Source organism: Xiphophorus couchianus, chromosome 3, assembly GCF_001444195.1.
Source record: "Xiphophorus couchianus chromosome 3, X_couchianus-1.0, whole genome shotgun sequence".
Lineage (NCBI taxonomy): Eukaryota > Metazoa > Chordata > Actinopteri > Cyprinodontiformes > Poeciliidae > Xiphophorus > Xiphophorus couchianus.
In genome coordinates this window covers 10,784,199-10,811,354 of record NC_040230.1, presented here as the reverse complement: position 1 = coordinate 10,811,354, position 27,156 = coordinate 10,784,199, and the positions used below count along the sequence as shown (strand labels likewise).

The window sequence follows — 27,156 nt, the reverse complement described above, 5'->3', positions numbered from 1 at the left end:
TCTTTTCAGAAGTTTATTTGTGAAAATTGCTGAAAATCCTTCATAATTTTTCTCCTACATCATCGACCAGCATAATTCCATACATATATGTTACCGTACCAGGAATTAATTCCATACATATATGTTACCGTACCAGGAATTAAGTAGTAAATTATGTTTATTATTATTATTATTATTATTGCAATCCTAATGAATAAAATATTTAATTTACAAAACATATGTCACTGCTATATAACTTCCATGGCCCTGTGCTGTACAACTTAACCATTGCTTCCAGAGAGGGGGGACACTAATTTAAAAGCATTGTTCTTTCAAGTTAGTTATTTAAAAAGAACTAATTAACTCTGCACTTTTTCTTGGGAAAAAGGGAAACAGAAACACCTTTCATTTTTTGGAACAAAGCAAAGATAAAACTGCTCGCAGTTAAAACACCTGCTGCTGAAAATGCCAATCAAAAACCACTCAGCACCCTACTGTATAAGTTCAAAGGTCCAAAATTAGTTTAAAGCAATCTGCGTTTTTAATATCTAGTATTTAATCACACTGTAATTTGAGAGCTGTGTTGCACTTTTGCCATCCTCTCACAAGAGGGCCACATTTCTCCCATGTACTTTGATGCGTTACCCTGTGATTTTCTGTGAAAGCCCTCTGGTGAAGGGTGAACTTTTACATTAAGGAGTATTATTATATTTTCTGTTGAAAGCCAGTATGAATGGAAAGATCAGTGGAGCTCTATGGTTTCCATTGTGCTGCCGGCTTTAAGAGGTGTGTTTACAGGAGTAAGCAGGGTGTAAATGTGCAAGCAAGTGTATACTTTTGATAAATAATTACACATTATTCCACACTTAACCATAATGGTTGAGTGCACTGACAGCTGCAGGGCTTGTTGATAGTATCAGGGTGTTTTAGGGACTTTAGACACACAGCTTGACTTTCCGTTGCCCACTCCACACTTCAGTGGAAAGAGGAAAGTCCCAAATTGACCCAGGTAATGAGAACCTTGCTAAGGGTGGGGTAAGACAGGATTATAGACAAGGAAAAAAAGACTGTCTGCTTGGGTGTGAAGTCGCAGTAGGACTAGCAGCAATGCTTCATGAGTCATGATGGAGCATCTACTGTTTGCTACTCTCCTTGTTCATCTGTTTGTGGTTTCTTGAGCTCAGCTTAACATGCAGGCTGGTGTTCCCAAACCCAAGCAACAGAAAATGTATAAATCTAAGGTTAGATGCAGATTTCAGATATGCATAATAATTAACTGCATGCTAGAAGAAAAAGAGCAGTAAGAGAAGTAAATGTGGACGTTCAACATGCTGTTACCAAAGACTTTCTACGTTTTTTGCAGATGAAATCAGCTGTAATGCATCACGGCCAGGAAATTATTGTCTGTTTTTCACAGAAAATAGATCAAATCAGTTCAGAAGTGGAAGTGGGCCACTGTAATGAACACGAGGCACTCAAGCTGTGTGATGGATAACATGCAAATCAAAAGGTCCAAAATTATGTTAATGGAAGCATAAGAGGACATGAAAATTTCCAACAGGAAGTTCATCTTTTAGTAACATCATGGTACTGGAAATAACTTCAAATCGGCCAGGTATGTAGGAATGCGTCCAGTATGTGGAAGCTTGCAGTCTGGTAAATTTGAACATTAGCTGAAAATATTTCATTCTTGGCATTAAGACCACCAGTCTCCTTCATTACATAAATGGCATAAGGTGTAGTTGAATCTGTTGCTTTGTGTGCCATGTTTTTGTATTGGTCTCCCTTTTTTCTCACCTGCCTGCCTCCAAAAAAAAGAAAAAGAAAAGAAAGAAAGAAAAAGACAAGCATGCCTGCTTTAAATTCTCAAGAAATGTTTTGAACTCGTCTGCAAAACAGTCAGATATCCAGACTACGTCGGAAATGCAAAAAATTACCACGAATTCAGCGCAACGTTAAACTCCTTTCCTGCCCAGCTCGGTGTAATTAACAGCTTCGAGTTCATTGTTTCGGTTTAAAACGAAAGCAGGCCTACAGCGTCAAACAGGCGTTCATTAAGAGCAGATGCGCAGCTCCTCCGAGACTCGCTCAGAAAGGTGCGCAGGGATACACAGATGTGTCTATAAGTTCTCCTGGGTTTCCCTTCGTGTATACTGGCACGAGTCTGAACATTTGAGCGCTTATCTGATCAGAGACAAAAAAGGGAAATAGGGCAATGGTTTGATTTGATCGCCGCCCGTTTTCCCCCTTTAGATGTTGGAGTTTCTCACTTTGTTTTTTTTTATATAATTAGTATTTTTCTCCGGACGTGGCCAAAGTTGCGCTGTTACCTGAACCTGGCTCAGTTGATGCCGAGTCTTATTACAATGAGCGTTGACCACCAGTCGGTTGCCGCAGCGCCGCTGGATCTGAGCACCACAGCTCGAGGGCGCAGGAACGCGGGGGACTTAACCTTTTGCGCCGGGGACGCCCGGGCGACCGGCGGCTCACCTGCGCCTCCTGCGAGCACCGGGACGGACAGTTCAGCGGCTCGCCGCTCCCCGGACGCGGAAAGCACTCAGCTCGGCAAACGAGCAGCGGACTCATCTCCCATAAAGACTCCATCGAAGCTTCCTTTTAGGAAGCGCACGTTTCCCGTCGAACAGGAGGTCCAGAAGCCGGCTGCACCGATTTCAGTGGCAAGCTCACCCTGCTCTTCCCCCGCAGAGGAGCAGAAAGTCCGGAAGAGTGCGGCTAGTCGCTTGGAGAGAGCAGCGGATGAAAGCAGGTTCGCCGTTGCACCGGTGACCCACAGGCGGACCGAGCAAGCAGCTCACAGTCCGGAAGGCTATTCCTGCTGCATCTTGCCCATTATTAATTACGGTAAGCACTTGTGACCAACATTCACATAATTATGTTTCCCCCGTTTTCTCTGAAATCTGTCTTTCTTAACCCTAAACTGGACGTAGCTCTGCAATAAATCTGTCTTGCACATTTTTCAGATTTCATAGTCATCTACAGTAAGACAGTTTTTCCTCTGTAGAAAAATGAAATTGTCAACTAGCCAAAGGTTTTACAACAAGCTTGTACCAAACACACACAGCTCATACCAGATATACCCACTCATTTATTCAATGTGCTATTTATATATTTAAACAGGAGCAAATCCCACCACTCTCCCTCTCCGTCAGTGGTTTGGTTTTGCAGGGCATGTAAGGGACACAGAAAACGTGGAAGAGGATGCTCTGGTCAGATGAGTTAAAAAAAAACAACTCTGCCCATCACCTTCTACTACTAATAATAATGATAAATGTTGGGAAAGTTATGGTTTGGGTATGCTTTTCTTTAGCAGACAGATGACTAAGTCAGACTTGATGGAAAGATGGATAAAGCTCATTATTTAACAATGTAGGTCTCTATTTGTGGTGACATATTTTTTACTTGAGTTCTGGACAGGTCCTGACCAGAAGAGGTCCTTTTCCAGCTAAGCCTATGACTAAATTAAAGTCTTAAAAGTTGAGAATGAGGGGTAAACTTCCATGTTCTGTTCACAAGCAAGCATGGAAAGTAAGACCTTCGATCACTGATCTACTTATAAACAATTGCAGTGTGTCTGAATTTCAATAGATTAATAAAATTAGGATTCAATATAACAGTGTTCATATAACTTTAAAATGATGTGTTCTGTCTTTATTATGTAACATGTATTCAGGTGTTCTTAGAGCCTCTGGGATAGCATGCCGGCATAGATTATTGCAAAGTTTAGTTTTTCTTCCCAGCGTTGTGGGTAATTGATACAGCAGTTCTGCTGAGAAAATATCCAGTCAGCTCTTCTGCAGCCATTCATCTTTACTGTCAGTTACTCCTCAACTGACAGAAGAGCATCACCTTTCTGGGTCAACTCATAAATGAATACACACTACACTACTCTACCCCAGATGCACATTTCCTTACTACAAAAAAGACTTATTCATCATAATTGTTTTTCTTCACCAATTCTAATCCTCTTTGTGTAACTTTGTTTTATGTTTTTTGCTTCATTTATTTAATTTAATTTTTTTTTTTTTTGCCATTTCTCTTCAGGTCACTACCCAGTGTGCCTGCCCCCCTTTCCAGAGCCACACCACCCACGAGTACACCAGACTGACAACCTGCTGACAGGAATTTCTCTGGCCACACATCAGGATGAAGACGGAGACACGTATGTTGATGTGCCGGACTATGTGGTTGCAGTGCAACTTATCACTGAGCATATCCTTCCTTTATTCAAGTCCTCAGGGCTGTTGGTAAACTGAGAATGTCACCATGATTCATTCCCAACTTGGATTTTCAGGATCACAGATGAAGTCAGATGGGCGGCTGTGTTATAAAGTGAAAGTTGGCATAGCGAACAGGTCTAAGAGCTCGCGAGATTCATGAGATTTACTCGTCTCTGAGGAAATGCATTGTCTTTAAGTTATGTAGTATACATTGCTGAGATCAAGAGATTGAGTCATAAAATGGTATATTTCAACTGTTAACTTTAAAGCAGTTGAAACTTTTTAATTTTAAAATTATTTTCTGTAATTTTGGAAGCAAAATTTGTTTCACTCTTGCTTGATATGGGCTCCAAAGCCCTTTAAAATCTGGGACTTTAATCGTATTGTTTTCTTCTTCACTCTGAACACATTCAGTGATTAACACATCTGTCATGGTGGTAGATAAGTTAAGCAGCAGGATCTTTTTTAATACTGATACCATTCGTAGAGGTTTATGTTAGTAATCTTATCTGATGACCTTGATTCTCATGATTCAGTTTGTTTTGCTCTAAAAGTTGCAGGAGCCATTCACACTGTAGACATTCCACATGCAACATCAGTGACTTTTTTTGTCACTAATCCTAGCTTTCTACAGTGTAGTGCAAACAAAGTAGTTTGTTTTTGCCAGTATCACTCACATCAAGAGTCTTTGACCTTTTGGCCTACATTTAAGGCTGGTGGGAAGCTAATGCTGTATGTCACCTTGAATGTGATTTTTTTTTTTTTTTTCACTCTGAAACACGGTGGGCATGGCATGCCGTTCCTAAATATAGGCAAACCTAAAATAAAACAAAAATATTTAGCTTTTATAGCCACAAACACATTACCAAATTGCTATTTTAAATGGGACTGAAAAATGTACGTGGGTCTTGAGCTTTGACTTGTATTCGTCTGTTTACTCTATCAAACGGTTCCAGCTCCATTTCTAACCCTAGAAAGTTTCATTGAATACTCAGATCTGTATTTAATACAGTTTTGCATATATAGCCACTCATGTTTTTGAATTGCATTATGTACTGGAAGGACAGTGAATGAGTAGCAAAGTAAAACTTAGAAAAAGTGAAAACATTTAAAAAATAAAACTCCCAATTGAATATTGGTAACAAAAACACATATGCAACATCCCAACATATACAGTATAGGGTATTCTTTCATTACACACTGTATTTATCTTGTCAACATAAATGATTTTAACTTTGATCTCTTCTGAGTAGAACTTCTCCCCACTTCCATGTCTTTTCTTTGTCCATTACATGGACAAATATATATAAGCTGCAAACAAGATATTATATGTATCTTGTTTGCAAGATGTACATCTTCGTTTTAAACGATGCCTTTCTTCCAGCCATTCTGAAATGCACAACTAACAATTGATGTGGTGTCAATCTCCCACCTGAGGTGTGTGTGTCTCCTCCAGGCTCTCCAGGGTTAAAATGGGTCTCCTGGCTGTTTCTTAAACTAATGCTCTTCTTATCTGACCTGTCAGTTTGTGTGGACTGGTATGTTTTTATTAGGTTTGCTCTTGTGACAGTCGCTTTTAACTTTTGATGATGGTGACTTATGAAGGTTGTAGGTTGCATTTGATGTTATTTAGAATCCATCCATTTTCTAACACCCTTGTCCCTAATGGGGTTGAGAGGGGTGCTGGTGCCTATCTCCAGCTAGCATTCTGGGCGAGAGGCAGGATACACCCAGGACAGGTCTGTCGCTGGGCAACAGAGACAGACAGGACAAACAACCATGCACACACACACAGCTAAGGAGAATCTAGAAATTAACCTGACAGTCATGTTTTTGGACTGTGGGAGGAAGAACCAAAGAGAACCCACACATGCACAGGGAGAACATGCAAACTCCATGTGACCACTGTGCAACCGTGTTACTTAACAGAATAAGTAAGACAAGAGACAAGTACATAATATGAATGTCACATTTACTAAAGATAAATGTAAGATACTAAATCTTTACAAGCCATTTCATTTAATTCAACACTGAATTTGACTTACTGCAAAGTAGCCTTGTCTCAGTGCAAAACCTCGTGACCTTATGAGTAAAAAATGTAATATTGCACAACAATGCAAATGTAAAATGTTTGGAGTATCATCCCGGTTTATTAGTTTCAGCCTCAATGACTCACCTGTCTTTACGTAGTTAGTGGGTACAGTCAGTACTGCCTCCACACTGCAATCAAATCCAGGCAAATTTTTTACTGCTGTCTGACTTTCCATGAGGGAAAAGTAGTTCCGCGTTGATCATAGCTGATTCATTAAGTGTCAATGCAGAAATTTAGCAAAATTGCAAAGCATTAGCTTATAGCTACTTGAGCTGTCAGACTCTGTAGTGGTTGCGTTTGTTTGCTGTAACAGTCGTCTGAGTATTCTTTCAGGGTGTGGGAGTAAGGGTGTTTGGAATGATACCGTCCACAGGGCACAGAGTCTTCAGACCACATGAATGCAAATACTAAACTTTAAACGCATGACTACCCGGCCTTTGTCTACAGGTTCAGCACCTTCCCACACACAAAGTTAAATGAGAAACTGACACAAGAGCACGAGTGCAATCTCAGGCAAAAGTCATGTGACTGAAAATGAAGCATGTCCAAGAATTAAATGACACTTTGATGTTGCAGTTTCAAAAAGAATCAGCTCAATTTGCATCCACTCAAAACAAATGTGATGACCAACATTTTAAAGAGCCATAGATCTCGTGATATGCTGGTTTCTAATTATTCTACATGCACATCTGCTGTTGATTGTAAAAATATTAGGTAGAATACAGTTTATCTTGATGCCTAATAGATCTTATTAGTTTAAGCTTTTAAATGGTTTACATTTTACATGCTTGCCAGCCCTTCTTCTTTTAATTCCAGTTTGCGGACAAACCTCTATGCTAAAGTAATTATGTTGCTCTTACAGTATGTGTTACTTTGTGGTTGCATGAAACTTTGTATGAATTCTTCAGAAAGAGACATTCTCTTCCCCTTGTCCTTTTTTCACACTGTATGTATGCGAATGTGTGTGTGACTGTGCGTGCATGCATAATGTGAGTGATGGTGTTCACGCCTGCTCTTACGTCAATGAGCCCTTTAGTTTCGGGAAAGCCAGTGAGAGCTCAGTTTTTAACATGATTGCGGTTTTTCTCAGGTGTCTGTCTCTCTCTCTTTTTTCTTCTCTGTGTTTTTAAATGAATGGGCTCAAAAAACCCAAACATCCGCTCCCCACTTCCTCATTTACCGCTTTCTTTCTATCAGCCCCATCTTGCACCCTCTCTCTCTTTCGCTCTCTCCTTTTATGTTGTGTGTCACACTGTCTTCTGCACTCAGGATGTACGGATGTCAAATTTAAGTTGAATAACAGATTTACTCCAAAGTTTAAGTCACTTAATAGACTAACTTATACTCGGAGTTTACAAAGAACACTACATGTTCCACATATAGAAGCAGTTAGTGTGTGCAAGATTATTGAGGAATGAAATTTTAAATGTGTGTGTTATTATTTTGGTAACATGGTTATCTGCTTTAATCCTCACTACCAAGGAGTCCCACAAAGTTCTGAACTCTTAATTTCAGGGGGAAATGGAGTAAATATTTCCATCATGGCTATGAAATTAATGAGAAGTACAGCACATTGTCTTGTTGTATTTTTAGAGGTAATAACAACGTTCCATTTTCAAACAGATGATAACCCAGTGTATCCATCCAAGAGCTACTATCTTGCAACTTTTGTATGCATTGCTTATCTAACACACCTGGATCAAATAAATGGCTTGTTACCAGGCCTCTGCAGATCTGAGTAACTGTTGGTGAGGGAATTCATCCTTCTGACACAGGCATTTCAAAGCATGAATGCATCTAAAGGTTGCAGGATTGTAGTTCTCCAGGAATGGACTGGAGCACCCCTGGTTTATACTTAACATTCTCTTGAAGCTACCATTCCTTCTTTAGAGTACTGATGGAGATTTATAATAATGGTGTTCTGCAAAGATAAAAAGTGAATTAAGTTATAAAGTTTATTTTTTCATGGCATTCAGTGTTTGCTTATAATGTAAATGTTTCACCCCTTTGACCTTTTATTATCTAAAAACTCACAACTAAGGTATGGTTTATAGTGGTTAAGACAGGAGTCAAGTTTTTCATGGACCCTATAAGCATGACATGTAACAGTTCAGTTAATTTATTATATTCCCTAAATGCTGCATTGAGGATATTCAAGGGCAAAACACAATTGTTAGATAAATAATGAATATAGTGTAATGTTTATTGTAAATTACAGGTGAGAATAAATAGTAATGGTAGACAATTCAATAGGTTTAAGGTCTAGACCACCCCGAACCTTAATTTTAGCCTTATTGATTCACTCAAAAAACATCTTTGATGTGTTTGGCATCATTGTCCTAGCACTCCCAGCTCTATCCAAGTTTCAACCTTCTATCTGTTGGGATGAGATTATCTCATCTCAAGAGATTTCTCTTTCATAATGTCACCCATCTATTTCATAATGCCACCTCCAACATTCTTCTTATTAAAACGGATAAATCTTCACTGATCATTCAATATATCTCTAGATGGCATTCTGTTGGTACTTGTGGCCAGCTGCAAATTTCAGTAGAGATGAAATGTGCTTGCTTTGAAGCATTCTTTGATTCATATGAATTCTTTACTTTCATTTAAATATGACTTTTCTGATTTGACACCAACCCTATTGAAAATTTTGCAACAATGTCTAAAAGTCGGCATGTTGATTTAAATCAACTTTACCAATTATGCCAAGATAAGCGGTCAGATTTCTATATAGAAACATGCTAGACATTTGTGCATGACTGCATATTGCATGTGATCAAGTTTCAATTTTCTAAGGGACATTTCACCAAATAATAGTGGAGATGTCTCTTTATTTTTGAGTCTGCATGTATAATATTGGCCATTTGTGGATTAGGGATAAACCACATATTTAAAATCTATGTGCATTATTCCTAATCCACATTCATTTTAAATGTATCCATCCAGTTTATAGTTTGAAATTCCTTGAAATTTCAAGGAACTGTATAATCAGTGCATCCAAAAATGTAACAGTTCAAATGTATCCCACATAAAAATGACTAAAGTCATGAACAGAAGTGTGTGTGTATAAACATTTCACTGGAACCGTTCTTACGTACTGAACTTTGCTTTACTTAATTATCATCTTGATTTTTTAACATTTTTTTATGGCGTTGACGTGCACAGGAGATTTTGTACTGTCATCTTTTCTTGTGAACTGGACCACCAATTTCCTTCTTTAACAATTTACACAAACTGATGCATCACATCATTACTCAGCTGGTCCTCAGACAGGACATTCAGTTTGTTCTATGTCTGGCTGTATCTTCACCCTTCACACCAAACAGGATACCACATACAAGCTGCCTTTTTTTCTAAGCCTTCTACTTTTTTTGTCCTTCATTTTCTAATCTCTTTTTTTCTATTCTTTACACACACACACACTTTGGCTGCCTGTAACATAGCAGGCCTGGGACTTCGGTCTACGTCAGTACTGCTATGCCTGAGGTTATCTCAGGCTATAGTCTACCCCACTTCTTGGAAGCAGAAACAGTACAGTTTCATCTTAGGAGAAAAAGAGAGAGATGGGTGCAGATATAGAAGGCAGGCTGACTTCAGGCCTTTGTTAACACACCCAGTTCAGTGAGCTCTGATTTTGGAACCAAGTTCTGATGCAGTATTTATTCACGCAGTCAAACTGCAGCTGCCGTTTTTTTTTTTTTTTACCAGAGCATCACTATTCACAGCACTTTCCTCTGGGCTCTGGTTGACAAATCTCAGTTTGAGTCATACCTCAACAGTTTGCTATTACTTGACACCACTATGCTGGGCCATGACTGACCAAAACTATGAAAGAGCAATACACTGAACTTTTTTTATGTTTTTCTTTTTTGCAGATCTGTATTATTATTTTTTTTACAGTCTGTTGATACACACTGCTGAGGTCACTTACAGGAACAGGGATCTACTGAGGAAAGAACCGTCATTCTCACTCTGCATATAAAGGTTCTGCTTTTCGCTTTGATATCAGGAGCAAATATGTATTTGCCTTTTACAGTTGCACTTCCAGTTTGGCATGACACTAGAGCTTTTAGGTTTTAGAAACAAGTTGGGCAGATATGCTCATAAGTTCTTTATCATTTTCAATAATAGTTTGTGAAGATGTATGCAGTTTTAACACCCCTCAAACCCTTTTCACAGTTATCACATAAAAATTCCAAACTTCAAGATATACTGTACATTGGGTTTTTAAAAGATAGGGCGACCATAGAGTAGCACATTAAAGTAGTTCATTAAAGTAGTTCATTAAAAAGAAAACAAAAACTGAAAAAAGTTACCTGCATGTTTATAGCCCCAATGAGTTAGTACTGTGTAGAACCTTTGTTGAGGGGCTGTTTTTCCCAGCTATGCACATCTAAAGCCTAAAGTTTGTCCATTCTTTTTTGTAAAATAGCTCAAACTCAGATTACTTGGTGAAAATCACAGATTTTGATGCTGATCCTCAATAGGATTTATGCCAATACCTTGATTGGCCCATTCTAATGCATTGCAGTTCAGTTCTGGTATTCTTAGGGTCACCCTTCTGGAAGTTGACCCTCAATCCAAATCTCAGCATGGTTGCAGGTCTTCTTTCAGTATCACCTTTACTGTCTAATGGTGTATTAACTCTGACCAGAGGTTCCTATGCCTGAAGAAAGAAAGCTCCTCACAGCATGATTCTGGGACCACTGTATTTCCTGATGGAAATGGCGTCTTCAGCTGATGTTCTGTTAGTTGTCTACCACACAACCATATGCACGAGGGCCAAAAAGTTTTGTTTTGGGCTCATCTAACCAGAGTATCTTTTTACACGTTTCTTTTGTCCCTTTTAATAACAAACTCCAAACTGGGCCTCCCATGGTATTTTTTTCCAGCAATGGTTTCTTCTTTCTACTTCTTCATAAAGGTCAGCATTTTAGAGTCCACAGCTTGAAGTTTTGATAGTGACATATTATTCTAACTGAGCTGTGGATCTCTGCAGCTCCCCCAGAGTTCGCATAGGCTTTTTGGTTACTTCTTTGATTAAGGTTTCCCTTGACTGACCAGTTTGTTGAGCAGTTTTGTCAAACTCTTCGTGGTTTAAGAGGATGGTTTGAACAGTCCTTAGAGAAGTTGAACACAGAATGTATACATGTTAAATTACACTCATTCTTTCTACTAAGGAGGTTCTAAAGGCAATCAGTCACTTGGACTATTTTAGGAATACAAGTGTCTGCATATGCAAGCCATATTTTTCTGATTATTTGGCTTCATTTTTTGTTCTGCAAGTGAAGACAAAATATAATTCTGTTTTGACAAGATAAAGATGGATGTCATAGAAATTCATCATTGACAGGAAGTGCAAGAGCATTTTTCACCATTAAACCAATTTGTGGTCTCATAAGTTTGTGCATAGGTACATTTATCGAGAAGTTCCCCGTTATGAAATTGCAGTGTCTTTTACTGGTTTTGTCTGATCCATAAAGCTGACAGTGCAAACATGCAGAAAGCCCCTATAAGAAACCATGCAGCTTCATGGCTAGATTTTAGAACACACAAAGCAAGCCAGAGAAAAAACAAAAAAACAAAAAACGAATGCTGCCTCTCACAGTGACAACAGGATGTGACATAAAACAAATCTGGCTCTTACTGGAAGCTGCTTCTTCTGATAGTATGAGAAAGAATATGTAAAAAAGAAAGAAAAAGCTATTCTGCTTTTCAACTGCATGCCTTCCCCCTTCTCAGTTTCCTGCACCTTCCCTGTCTTGAACTCTAGCCTGTGTTCTTTTGCCTTGCGTACAGACCACAGATAGTGGTTTCCCACTAAGGCGTCCTGATAAGAGTACTGTGAGTCAGACTTGTACATCCATGGCACAGGCTACAGCGTTTTGCTTCTTTGATTCTCATTCCAGTCTTTTAGGCTAATGCTGTAATTTTTCAGTGAGAATATTTAAATAAAGTACAAAATATTTTTGGAGTTTCATCCCATGCCGAGTTGACTTGTAATCATGTGTCATCCAGTGACGTATACAGTATTGACCACATTTGTTGAAAAGTTAAAAATGTCTAAAAAGCAAAGTAAAATCCTCTTTTTATTACATTTTTATGTTTCATGTCTTGTTGGCTTAATGTATTTGGAGCTTTGCAAAATGAGAACAGCAACACATTTCCTTATTTTTTTTGGTTTCTTGCTTACATCTAAGGGGGGGATTTCAGTTTGTAAACGCATCACAGAGATCTCAAACTGCATTCCTCGTGGAACAGTGTCCTGCAACTTTTAGAGGTTTCTATGCCTTCTATGCCCTGGTTCCAATATTTGCTCATTAGCAGAATTCTGTAGAGCTTGGTTTCATGCTGGTGAGGCAGTTTAGCCATTTAATTTAAGCATGCAAGACAGGGGACACATGTAAAAGTTGGAGGACTCTGGCCCTTGAGGAATGCAGTTTGAGACCATTGACATAAGAATTAAAGTCTATGCTGCATGTTTTGGATCATTCTAAAGTAGTAACACTATCCTTGTCACAAATTTTCCACTACTGCCAGAAACTTGGTTGAGTAGGCTGAATACTCAGAAATGCTGCACTTGTTTACTGAGTGAAAATGTTTGCGTTTGTGTCCTCTGCAGAGCCCTCCATATAGCTGTGGTTCAAGGAGAATTGCCCATCGTCCACAAACTCATCCACCTGTTGGTGTTGGCTCGAAGAGGCCTTGATATCTACAACAATCTTCGTCAGGTGAAACAATACATTTATATTAATGGCATTTTTAATATCATGATGGCTTATCTCCAGCAGTCACGGGTAATGAATAGGGTACACTCTGTACTGTGTTTCACAGGGCAACACAGAGTCTTAAGACAAACAATATTGCACGTACATACTCACTCCTGAGGGCAGGTTAGATTGATCAGTTAACCCAGGGGTGGGCAATCCTGGTCCTCAAGGGCCGGTGTCCTGCAACTCTTAGATGTCTCCCTGATCCAACACACTTGAATCCAACAGCTGAATCACCTCCTAAGTGCAGTAAAGTTCTCCAGAGTCCTGCTAATGACCTCATTATTTGACTCAGGTGTGTTGAAGTAGAGATACATCTAAAAGTTGCAGGAGACCGGCCCTCGAGGCCTGGAGTTGCCCACCCTGGAGTTAACCTAACACTTTGTGCTAGGAAACCAGAGAACCCAGAGAGTACCCACAGATGCATAGAGGGAACATGCAAACTCAATGCAGAATGCCCAAGAGTGAGATTTGAACCTGGAAACATTTTGCTGCAGGACAGCAGTGCTAACCACAGCTTTACTCTGCAGCTCATGAAGTTTATTCTTTTAAAAAACATCACAACAGTTAATAGCAGTGTTTGATATGCTGAAATCAATATTCTGAAATAAAGATATTGATGTCTCATATATTTGATAAGGCTTAAGTATAATGATTTGAATTCATAAACTACAGCAAATTTGCATTGACTTGATATGCACTTCACACTGAATTTTATAGCAAAAGAAATGAGATCTGATTTGGATTTACTTCACAAAGACCTGAGACTTTTTCTCAAAGACTTGAGGGTCAACATGAACTTGCTCCACAAAGACTTAACTTGGAATGGCCTCTTAAAGACTTGAAAATTGATTTGGACATGCCCATCATAGACTTATAGCTCAACTTAGACTTACTCCTCAAAGAAGACTTTACTTGGATTTGGGGGAATTTACTTTTTTAACATCTCTTGTGTGCATACTAGATTTCTAATTTATAAATCTGATCAGTAATGATAATTGTAGTGCACAAAAAGCAATACAATTATCATTACTGATCAGATAGTTCTGATCAGTAATGATAATTGTATTGCACAAAAAGCTTAACAAATAAAGTGGCTAAAAATTGCTCCAATGATTAAAATGTTTATTGAGTCACACCTTCCCAAATAAGACCATATCTAAAACATGTCTATCAGCTAGTAACTGCAGCATAATGGAGAATAAAAGAGGAAGCGCCTTGGTTTCCTCCTTTGCTTGTGCTGTGTTATCAAATTCTCTTCCAGGCATAGTGTCTGAGGTTTATGCGGTAAATTTTACCCTTCCTGGGTATTTCACCTGTAGTTGCCATAAACCAGAGTAACGAGCTTTCTGGGAAGGGCTCTGTGTCTTTTCCAAGTTCTACTATTATTTTTTTTTGGCCATAGTTGTTTTGCAATCACTTTGCCCTCAATAATAGATTTTTCTAGTGATTGTAAGTAGGCTGCCCTATTATTGTTAAAGTCAGAAGATAATGCTAATCTTCCTATAGGCTTTATAGAAATTAATTCTATAAAGGCTATAAATATTTTTTTTGTTCATGCTGTGGAAGGGAATTTTGGACTTTGTGCTCATGCAAATCAACAAATGGTGTACATTGAAAACACTTTCACTGAAACATTGAGACTCCTAAAGAGAGCTTACCGGAATGTTCTCAAAGAATTACCTTTAAGTGTTTCCCAATCCAGGCTTTTCCCAACCACTTCTTTTAAGACAATACTTCCACATTCTATCTCCCCTTGTTGTCTTAACCTCATTGCCTTCCTTATCTGGTCTCTGCCAGCTGTGTCTTTTTCATCCCTCAACAGAAAAAAAGCACCTGAGCTGTGCAAGAGCTGTCGTTCTCAGGGCTGGGGTTTCACACCACACAGGACGCTGCAGGCATGCTTACCAGAAATAATGCCGGTGCTATCATCAGTTGTTCTTTTTCCTTATCGCTGAGGCTTGACAGTATAGGTTTTGTGATATCCTGTGTCTGCCCTGTGTATGAAATGCTTGCACGCAACACATTCTCGCACACACTCCTCGCAGAGGCATAAACACACAAAGACACATACACACTTCGTGTTATATGCAATTATAACCAAAGGGGAGATTCACAGGCGCAGGTCCCATCACAGTCATTTGCCTACCAGATTATGTGGTTTTGACAGAATACCAGGCAGAAAGAACGCACTTATCTAAATGAGGCCAGGGAACTTTTTACTTTTCAAAACAACAAAAGAAAAAAAAGATAGTTGACAAAGTTGGACACAGTTTCCAGCATTAAGCAACTTCCCAAAGACTGAAATTAATATGCATTCTCTTTTTCCAATATTGATGACAAATCCTGGGTTTCTGTGGTTTTGCGTCTGGAACTTTTTGACAGAGTGTTACTATCGGTACCGTTGTTCAACAATTGTGCAAATGTCTGTGTATGATTTGCCTTCCACATGATTGGTTTGGAGCCAGCTGTTTGATACTCCCACGTCGGTCATGCCAACCAAAACACACAGCTTTGTTTTTTTTTCTCTTTCTGCAAGGTCTTGACAGCTGATTATGTTGTGCATGGTACTAACATTGATAGGACTTAATGAGTTATTTCCTTTGCAGTGCCAACTCTAACACATGCATCTATATGCACGTGCTGTTGTCATTAATGTGTAGCTAGCTTATGGCGTATTGGAGGCATGCTTACTTTTTGCTTAAGAGTGTGTCTGTATGTCTCTGCGTATGTGTGTGCGTGCACGCACACAAACGAAACAACTGTGTGTTTGTGTGTTTTTAGTATCCTTGTTCCGAGAAGTCACATGACCCCTCCCCTCCCTGCCTGCAGTGCTCAGGGCTGTTTCTCAACATACCTTGCACTGAGGTTCAGAGGGTAGTTTACAGGGACTTTCCCTTCCTGCGCGTGCTTCTCTGTCTGTCAGCCTCACTCTCTCACTATTGTTTTTTTTATTTATTTATTTTTTATCATATCTGTTACTGCGTATATATTTTTAAGATCTCAGTTTCTAACCAGAACTGATAAACTGTCTGATGCTATCAGCATAACTGTCAACGATACTGACGTAAGAGCGTGTGATTATGTGTGCAACATGACTGACTTTGCCCTTCAGTATGCACTGCAGAAGGCCTTTATCTCTTTCTGCTGCATTCCATGTTTGTGTCTGGTTGGCACTGCCTGTGGCCTCGGGCTGTTTTTCATCTCCATAAAGCTCTTTTCTCTTCGTCTTTTCCCGTCATGCATGTCGATTGGCTAATTTTGCAGGAATGTTTGTATATCAGAACACACTAAAAGGGAAAGAGAAGGGATTTTCCCTCTTATCCTGTCTTTCCCCTAGACTATCCTCCACCGCTTCCTCTTTTCCTCATTCTTGTGCCTCCCCACCCTAGCTCTCCCTTTCCACCTCAAGTCTTATCAAATGCAGGAGTTTTGCTTAGTCACTGAAGTCCTTTTACAGGAAACTATGGCCTGAATCTCTGTGGTTTGTTTTAAAAGTCCATAAAAGGCTTCGGATTGCAGAATTATTTGCTCTCTGAATCATTCAGGACAGATAATTTTGTGAGCAGTTTATGGCACAGTCATAAGTCACAAAGTGGGGAAGGCAGAAAAGAGTGTAAAAAGTAATGCAAGGAAAGATATTTTTTGGATAAAGAGATTATTTATGAAAGCTAGTATAGGATACTTCCTCCTAAATACATATTTGGTATTAAATTTTTAGGGAAAAACACAGACAAACATCTCCAGTAATTTATTGCTTTGTGGACATTACAGTAAGGTAGGGCTGTTGTAAACTAATACTTTAGTAATTGAGTAATCTATCGATTATTCTTACGATTAATTGAGTAATCGGATTAAAAAAATAATTTTAAAAAATATTGGTAAATCTGGCATAACACCGGTGTTACTATTGGATATCAATATCAGTCCAATTATTCATTTTTGAGAATCCTTAACAGTTACTTTTTTGTAGTTTAGAAAACTAACCTGCAACAATAATAGCTCATGGGAGGGAGCTATTATTGGAGGAAATAGAGCAGGGGACTGGCGAACGTAAGTTCGGAGGGGGAAAGACGAAGGAACAAACCTAATGTACGACCGGTAGACCAGTGGACGAAAGTAAGAACGAGGGGGAGCAATACGGGATATTTACGGCACCTTCATTCGTCACACTCACAAACTCATCTACCAGCCATGTACCGCCATGATGATTTCCGCCACCCATATGTTGAGACTGGGATGATATAAAATTTATTGTGCGGTTCGTCCGTAAAGCTACACTTAAACTGTAAGCATCAACTACTCTGTCACCCGCCGTGTTGAGTCTATCCGCTCACCTGTATAAATACTCCTGCAACGCTCTTCCAGCTGTTCGCTTTGAACCAGCAGGTCCCAGAGGAGAAAGGCTGCTGTACTCCAGGCATCGTGCCAGTCATTTTAAGGATGCTTATTGGTCCCCCAAAAACGATGAAAACCCGAGCATTATCATCAATTAAATGAAATCCCCACGTCCAAACTTGAAAATTGGACTTTATGCCGCTAAGACTACATTCGTCAACAACTCAGATGCGGAAGTGGGAGCTCCGCGAAAGAACGCAAATGTTCTGGCTGGAATACAGTGTGCTAAATAATAAAACATAATTTAACGAAGCTTCGAGGCAGGTAAATTTTCCTCTAGGAATTTTAATAATCGAGGTACTCAAATCATTCGAGGAATTGTTTCAGTCCTACAGTAAGGCAACTTAATATTGTGGTGATGACTTGGCTATTTGCAATCTCTAAAAATTGTGTGAACCTCATTTATGTATTCGAACGATCAAACACTACACTGGCTTGCTAACTACAAGCCTTCATTTTCCACTTAGAGCTCACAGAAACATGGCATTTAGGTAAGAATATTTCATAACACCAATAAAAAGAAAAACATTAACTGGAATGTGGGCTTAATGTACATTAATACCCGGTTAAAGGTTGCCATTTTCAAAAGACACTTTTAGGCAACATGTAAACGCATAATGTATTGAATATGATTGCATTCTGCCTTAGGTAATAAGGTATTTCTATGGCTATGGGTTGAATAAACATTCAAGCCATAGTGTATTCACTGGAGAAGATTCACTGACCTTGGCATGCTGCATGCTTGAATTTGAAAGTGAAACTGATGGCTTGATCTACTTTCTGATTATATCAACTAAAATTTATCTGACCACTTGGAGACACTCGTAGATTATTGAAACTTTATTGCCAGAGGATTGATGTGTTAGCATGGTAAAAAAAAAGGAAAAGTTTATTTCTTAACAGTAGCTGTTATTTTTCTTCTGCAAAAAATATGCTCATGAAGTTATTTTCTTTGTGTTGGATGCATCGCATACAGTTCGCAAAGTTATAATAATTGTAGTATTATTCTTGGAAGAAGTGTCTTTACACAATGCGGTGTAAGAATGAACTCCAAATGCTGCAAGCTACAGTAAAACCTTTACGGAAATGGTCTCACATCTTTGCTCATCTGTCAATATGAGTCAGACTTCAGAGAAGCAAGAGTTGAAGAGAGGAACATTGCAATGACACAAAGGAGGAATTCCACAAATTGGCTCTTCCATAGCTCAAGAATTTTTTAAATAGTCTTTACTGGAACACACAGTCAGTGCGGGTGAACACACACACCCTAGTAATACAACAAAAGTGAAACTTGGAACAACAGTTTGTTCCCGATTGGTTCATTTTTGTGAAACTTTGAGTAGCAGCTAAAAATCCCACAATAAAAGACTTCCCTTTATGACACATTTGGAACTGATTACTGCCTAATTTAAAACCGCAGGTGGTCTCTGACCTTCTGGTCTGGTCATTCATGATGACCTCTACGCACATCCTAGATTGTTTTTCAAGATTTCATTCAGCTGATTCTGAAAACACACTTGGTCAAGTGAAACTCATGAAGTCATGAACAGGTTCCTCCTCACAAGTTATTATCATATCGCACTAATTGGCTTTACAATTGATTCAGGCTATGCTGATGTATATATCATCAATAGAAGTTTTGTCATTTGGAAATGACTAAGGCCTATCACTAAACCATTCAGCTGAGTTGGGGTTTTTTTTCATCCCGTTATCTATTTTTAAAATGGGTGTGTTAGCCAAGTGTATTTGTCTATATTCAGGAATAGGCAACCGCAGCTCATGGTCTCTTAATAGCAGTGACTGGACTTTGGTGTCGCAAAAATAAACCTAAATGTAGTTTTAGTTCCATAATAATTCAGACTTTAAAGAGACTGCAAATATTAGACCATAGTTATTTTATTAGTCTATAATTATACATTGTATTACTAGATTGAAACTAACTATGCCCATCTGCTTGCTGAATACACAACAAGACGGGGATTCCCCTTCCTGTAGTTCAGAAGGCTTTTTATCTCTCATCAATTGCTACCACTAACCAACTTTGTTACTGCTGTTTTCTCAGTGTGTTCGCTTATTAAAGATCTGTATATTGACACGTTATCATTATATGCTATGGTATAATGCATTGTGGTATTCAGCTGCAATAGAAGGACTCAATTGGTGATGCCTTAGGCAGGGATTAGGGTTAGTAATGCCATTGCCATACTGTATATTAATTGACTGAATCCTCTCTGGGGATTGTTGACTATGACTCTATTTGTTTTAATGAGGATATTATTGAAAAGCCCAGAACATAATTAAGGACATAAATCAAATATTCCATTAATACTTTTTATTTATTGTCTTTGGATTTTGCATATATATTATACATATTGGATACAGAAAAAAACATGGAATGTTGATTAACTGCCAATTTATGTTTTCTTTTTTTCTTTAACTGGAACTTAGTTTTATAGCTGTCACTTACAATAACAGACATTAAGTATATAAACCATTTTGCTCCAAAAGCTTGTTGTAAAGCAATATGTTGCTAATTGTAACAGTTCAATAAAATAGTATTTGCAGTAAAAAGAAAAAAATGGAAGAAGAGATCATCTATTGGCTTCTGGGTAAAACAGTTCTGTAAGGCTCTTGGCCAAAAATCTAATAATAAATAATGTTGTTTATGCATTGTCGTTCTTTTTCTGTGCAAGGTTTTTGCATAATACTTACTACATAAGTAGCTTGATTTTATTCTGCTGATGAGATTAGTAGTGATCAAATGCCTTTTTGTGCAATTGCGATACAGTTTTTTGTGTGGCATGAAAAAAATATTTTTTTTAATATGGATTTTAAATGTCACAATTGATATTTTACTTGGGCACTAATCCCAGACAGACAATTTTTTTGGTAGAATTTGTTTCTGACAACCTCAGAGTAATTAGTCGTTATATCTTTGTTTTTGTGAGCCATAGCATTTGTATTTATAACAGCAAATGAAGGAAAGAAAGAAAAGTATTACTTTGAAGTCAGAATAAAATATCATGAAATTGGCAAGCATTTCTCTTGTGCGCAACACAATTAAAAAGTGTTGATATTTTGTGGGAAAGCAAAATACCTTTTAAATCCATGCTCTTAAGTACACTGGTTTATCTAAACTAAATGTTTTTCTCCTTTAGACTCCTCTTCATCTGGCAGTGATAACCAAGCAAGCAAACATGGTGGATGTTTTGTTGAGGGCGGGGGCCGACCCTGCTGTCTTGGACCGTCATGGCCAAACAGCACTCCATCTCTGCTGTGAATATCAGCTGCTCGAATGCCTATCTGTACTGCTGTCTTTCTCCTCATCTTCACCCTGCCTGGAGATCAGAAACTTTGAAGGTGAGTTGTGATGTGTACTCTTCTGCTTTAAGCAAAGCCATATGCATCACCACCTCTCTTAACAACATTTCCTAACTGGATGCTGTGACATGTGGTGTCTACTTCATGTAGTTTCTAAAACAACAAATATTATTCTTTGTGAATATTGATATTTGTTGCCAGTTTCACTTACAGGTGTTTCTTTAACATTGTGTTCAATAAGAACAGTGATTTTCCAGGTATGCAATTTATCTGTTAAAAATATGCATTAAATACAGGCTAAAATTAATAAAATATCAAACAAATATCAATGGGATCTGTTCTGTCTGTCAAGTCTTCACTTTTCCTGCTGTTTGTTATTAATGTAATTAGTTGCGACACATTCCATTTAGAGATTTCCTGATCAGGATTTTTTTAACTTGATATGCATCAGAGTCATCTAGGAATATATGTTTACCAATACCAGGTATCAGTTTATAATGTAAATAAAACAAATGCTGTTTGTATGCTTGACAGCCGAGCAGCTTTAAAGTGCAATAACTAGATTTAATAAGTATAAGTGGTGAGAACATAAGTATTACTTCACATAGGTGTAACCATTTTCCATTTAACATATGATGTTGTGCAGTGTTTGTTTAGTGTGACAGTCACAGACTTTTATATTTTTACTATAACCTATATAACTACAGTCAGCAATAAAATTGTGTCTTGCATTCTGGTGATGATATCTCTTAGCTGAACACTAGGCTAACATTAACATGTGTCCTGTTTGTTTTAAAGTCACATGATGATGATAGAATAACTTTTATTGAAGGTTGAAATTATTTGGGGAAAACCCAGATCAGTAAAGTCAACAAAATAACATGCCTACCTGTAATATAGTTTTTATAGGCTGTGCACCCAAAGCAACATTTGCTTTTATAATGCCTGTTGCACAGCTCTTTGGGATTTTGGTGGAGGTTAAAGCAAACAACAAAACGTTTGAGAGTTGAGTTTAGTTTGGCAATCCTATTCCAATCGTTTAAAAATATATTTAAAATATTGATGATGATGGTGAAGATGATGATGAACAGGATCTAAGATAACTGTTTCCATTAAGGGATTTTGTGAGCTCTTGTGTGCTTGTTTGTAAAATTGTACATAACTTTTTCAGTCCTTCTTTTTTTCTGTTCCCACATTTTATAAATTAGTTGCTGACATGAAAACCTTTTTGTAGCATCAGTAGTTTAAATATCTGAAATGCTTAGTTTCTACTTTTGAATTAAATGTTAATGTTTGTATTGTAGTGTTGTTGGGGGTTTTTTTAAGTCTGGCTCTATTTCCACGGCTGCTTGGTGCTCTCACCTGCTCTGAGTATACCTGAAAAAACACAAACCACCCCCTCAATTGTGCATTACAGTTTGTGGGGGGCTGTAGAAAAGGTCAATTTATTTTCAGGTGGGGGTTGAGAACTTTAAGTTATGTAGGTGGGATGAGAACGTTTCCTTGCTCTGCAGTCTGTTCTGTCTGTCAAGTCTAAAAATTTGCACGGCACAGAAGACATTGCTTGCATGACAGTTACTACAAGTCTAGGTAAATGGTATCATTTTGACTGTGTACACACATCGTTACAATAGCACCATAACTGGCCACTTGCATTCTTTAAAGCAGTACTCGTGACTTAAATTCATGTTGTGTTTTTTATAATATTGTGAATTATACATTTTTAAAGATGGAAAAATGAGCCAAATGTTTCAGTCTGAATTTTTACTTGTTTATGTCCTCAGGTCTGAGTCCTCTTCATTTGGCTGTGCTGCAAGGCCATAAAAATTTGGCAAAAATGCTGCTGGATGCAGGAGCAGACATCAACGTGATGGTCAGTCCCACATCCACAAACTCTGTACTGTGGATTAAACAGCATGTAAAAGTCACCTTGTCAAGTATCTTTGTTCTTTGACTATCATGTTGATGGTCGTTTTTTATTCTTCTTCTTATCAGGACATTAAGAGTGGTCAGAGTCCTCTCATGCATGCCGTGGAAAGCAATAATGCAGATATGGTCCACTTCCTCATTGAGGTAATTATGCTTTGTGGTGACTGAAAGAAGGGGGGAAAGGTTGGTGACACAGCTACAGTGTCTGAAGAAAGTACCAAGCCCCTTGACTCTTTTCAGATCTAGTGTTGTTACAACCACAAACTTCAATGTGTTTTTATTGAAATTTTATGTGATGGAACAACATCTTTAAGGGAAATGTAAATGATTCAGGGTTTTAAAATAAAACTCATTTGCGTTCAGCCCCTTGAATCAGTACTTTGTTCCACCAGATTTCATTCAAAATTACAACTGAGTGATTTAGAAGCAAAGAGTTTTACCCATTCTTGTTTGCAAAATAATCCAAGCATGGTGAGATTGGTTTGAGAACGTTAGTCGAAAGTTTTCTTTTCAAGTCTTGTTACAGATTGATGGGGCCTTTCTAACGCATAGATATGCTGCATTCCGAACATTTCCCTAACAGCCCTGGCTGAATGTTCAGGATTGTTTTTCCACTGGAAGGTGAACCTCTGCTCCAATCATAGCCTAGCAAGTTTTTTGTCATGTATTTACCTCTACCACTCTTCTCATCTGACTCTCTCTTCCCTGTTACTGCTGGAAAAAAAAATCCACGTAGCATGATTCTACCACTGCCTTATTTCATGATTGAGATGGTGTTTAGGTTTGCAATGCCAGTTTTCTGACATGCATGCCATTGTGCATGAAAGTTGGAAAGAAAAATTAGACTTGTATGACTAAACCTTCTTAATGTTTGCACTGTCTCTCTGTCTCCTTGCCTCTCTTCCATGGAAGGCAGGTTTGTGGAGTACTAATCTAGTTGCCTGTCAACAGTTCTTTCACCTGAGCTATGGATTCCTGCAGCTCTTCCAGAGCAAAATAACATTATTATTTTTGCTTTGATATGTTTATATTTTGGATACATTTTGACATTAACTTTTTGTTGTTTTAAACTCTTCCACAACTGTATCCCTTTCTGGTTTGCTCCTGGGTCTTTATGATGTGGTTGATGTTCTCTGAGGCATTTACGTTACTACTGTATTTCTACTGAAATCAAATTACCCACAAGCGGACTCTGTTAGAAGTGAACTAATTATTAGAAAGGTCAATTGCACTGCATTTTATTTAGGAATATCAGATTAAAGGTGTATGGATGCAAATACAGTCCTCTAACCAACTTGCCATATTTATTTGTAGCAACAAAAATAATTAACTAGGAATTGTTTTCTTTTTCTTTTTTCAAAAATAATGTGCTATGTAGTTTGTCAGCTAAAATCAGAATAATACACATTTAAGTTTGTGGTTGTTATGTAGCTAAATTTAGAAAAGGTTAAATGGATATAAATACTTTTTTCAAGCTTTTCTTTTCTTAAGTGTCTTTTTTTTTACCTTATAGGGTTTTTGCTTATTTCCTTCTAGCTTATAGATACATATTTCTAAGAAATGGGGGGAAATGCTGTGGGGCTGCCTTCATTCTCTGCGTTTACCTGCTGAACTGTGCATATGAGGAGTTTTCTTTCCTGTTTTGATCACATTTCTTTTGAAACTACTCTCTCTCCTTTATCTTGTTGTGATCAAACCATCCTGTAGCAGGGCTTTTTTTTATGTTGAGCATCATCTAGTTTGGTTTTCTTTATGAATCGGTCTGCTGTTTCTCTCTCACAGAATGGCTGTGACGTCAACAGCCAGTCGTACAGCAGGAACACAGCTCTGCACATCGCCTGTGGCCGAGGTCAGGTGGATACCGTCCGGCTGCTGCTGAAGAGCGGAGCAGACAGTAGTCTCAAGAACTACCACAATGATACGCCAGTGATGGTGGCCAAGAATAAAAAAGTAAGAAAATAACTGCATTTTTTTAAACTCTGTTTTAAGATGGTTCATTGCTGCTTTTAGGAAAATCTCATTTCATGAAAGCAGGAAAAACCCCAAGGGATCTCCAGTTGTGTGTTTGTTGACATTTTAATGTCTCACTATAATTTCAAGATGGAAAATCCCGCCTATTCACTAATGTTACATCAGAACAAACACAAACAATTGCAAAACCAAGTTGACTCAGCTCAGGTTAAACAGTGGAGATAGGCTAGAGCCAAAAATGGAAGAATGCATGCATTCCTCCCTCTAGAGGCCAAACCTAAATAGTGCAATGTTTTCTCCAGTTGTATTAAACTGTTTTTCTCAGTACTTATACCAGTGTGTTGCACAAAGACTATAATAAGTTTTTAAATCTTCTGCAGATAACAGATGTGTTACGAGGAAGAGGATCCAAGCAGATCAAAGTTCAAGAGCAGCCTTGTGTGTCGGTCTCACCGCGTCAGAGTTGCTATATGGAGAATGGTGAGAACATTTAACAAAGACAGTTGTGCGCAGTCAATAAAAATTCCTCAGTTCCTCATTTATTCCTTTTTCAATGTTTTTAGGATCCCCTTCTTCAAACCACAGTCATGGATCTACACCTCCTACAACACCACACAGCTTCCTTCCTAGTGCTTCCCATCCCCTAAAGACTTCGTCTGCACTATTCTAGCTTTGTGCAATATTTCCAGTGGATCTCGCAACTACCTCCACACAGCTAATCGTCAAACTCAGGGCATTCAGCAAAGGATTTGCCTCATATGAGGGAAAGCCAGAAAATATCAGCATTAGACTCAACACTGGACCACATCTCAAATGTGGCCTTCTTTGAGCTGTTATTGCCTTGCCAGATGAGGCATCTCAAATCATACAGCTGCTGTTTTGGACATTTATCTTGTGAATATAAAAATAAAACTTCTGGGTAATGCTGACATTAAAAAATGAGGAGTTTCCTCTTTTCCAAGTCGGCATGAACAGAAGTGGGAAACTGCATGTAAACAAGCTTGAATGTAAAAGATTTTTTTTGGAGTTACTTGCACATATTTGTAAATTACATGAAATAATTGTTAATGAAATCAGAATTCCTGCCTTTTTATTTTTGATACACATCAGAGCATAAACTGAATATTATAGGAAATGAAAGAGGCTTTAAAGGACATACAGTGATACAAAGTTTATTTGAAGATTCCAGTATTCCTTTTGTGAATGTTCCTTTAATTACAGACTGTAAGGAAACAAATCCCTACATATTTAAGCAAGCGAGATTGGAAATGGTATCTTGTTTAAGTGTTTGTGTTTGTATGCCTGTATCTATTTTCCTATCTTGTCAAAAGTTATTGACTGTTTTTTTTATAAAGTTTGTTCAACAGTTTCACTTGTGTTGTAACTCTGTTGCATTTATGAAATTAAGTGCCAGTGAAGAAACAAGCCATTGGCCATACAAAACTAAAAGGATATTATAAACTTGGTTGATTTTTTTTTTTTTTTTCGATAGTTTAAACTCCAAGTTTAAACCATTGACATATACACGCATGTAGAAGTGACAGTGCATTATGGGACTATAATTTTACACCTACATGATCTGGACTTTATGTAGATTAAATGCTACAACCATTCAACACAATACAATACAACTACACATGAAGAGCAAAATCAATTTGTAGAGGAATAAAAACTTTATGTTGTCCATGTTTCTATCAACTAGGTTCAACATGGCTATTGAAATCTGACAAAAATGGGTGCTGCAGTTACCAGAAGGTTGATATTATACTAAATCATTTTGTACTTTAATATTTTTAAGGTCACTGAATAACTATTTTACACAAAAACTATTTTTCTTTGCATTTAACTCCTTTATTATTTGCTAAGAACTGTACATTGTGTCTATCTTTGAGGGGAACAAATACACAGGATGTTAGAGATTTTTATTGGTTCTTTTCTTTTCTTTGCTTAGCTTTTGCATAATGAAATGATAAAAGGGGGGAATGTTAGAGATTTTTTGATATTATCATTTTATTTTCTTACTCTAGTTCACATTAAGTCTATAGATCTTTGTGATTTTCTGTTTAAAGTGTTCTCTTCTTTAAATGACCTGGAGGTCACTACTGTCTGTTCAACTTTACGAGAAATAGATAACACTGAGTTTCTCAGACTTTAAACCCTTTTGCAAGAACACTTCCTAATTTAGTAACCACCTGTGAGCAGTCGTATTTTGTTTTCTTGACAGTATTGACCGAGACTTTAACCGGGCTCAGACCTTTGATCAGATATCACATCCGGACCTGGGTTGTTAGATGTTTGGGTTAGAAGCTTTACGACCTCTGTTGTTTTTCCTGACTGCCCCCTTGCCTGTCCTTCTTAGACAATAAAAACAGGAGCCGTTGTAAGGGCAGCCCAGAATGCTCTGTGGATTCTTCGGAGGAAGAGTTCTCAGAGCCTTCCCTTTTGCAAAAGC

The 27,156-nt window shown here is 38.0% G+C and overlaps 1 protein-coding gene across 1 annotated transcript; it reads left to right on the top strand.

Moving 5' to 3' along the window:
• The first annotated feature begins 122 nt into the window (after positions 1–122).
• Positions 123–26,076, top strand: bcl3 (BCL3 transcription coactivator). Its single transcript, XM_028009887.1, has 9 exons — positions 123–2,841; positions 4,042–4,159; positions 12,938–13,046; positions 20,642–20,843; positions 22,589–22,677; positions 22,800–22,877; positions 24,516–24,683; positions 25,085–25,184; positions 25,268–26,076. Exons 1-9 carry the CDS (start codon positions 2,328–2,330, stop codon positions 25,372–25,374), a joined length of 1,485 nt encoding a protein of 494 aa, XP_027865688.1. The 5' UTR covers positions 123–2,327; the 3' UTR covers positions 25,375–26,076.
• Positions 26,077–27,156: the final 1,080 nt, after the last annotated feature.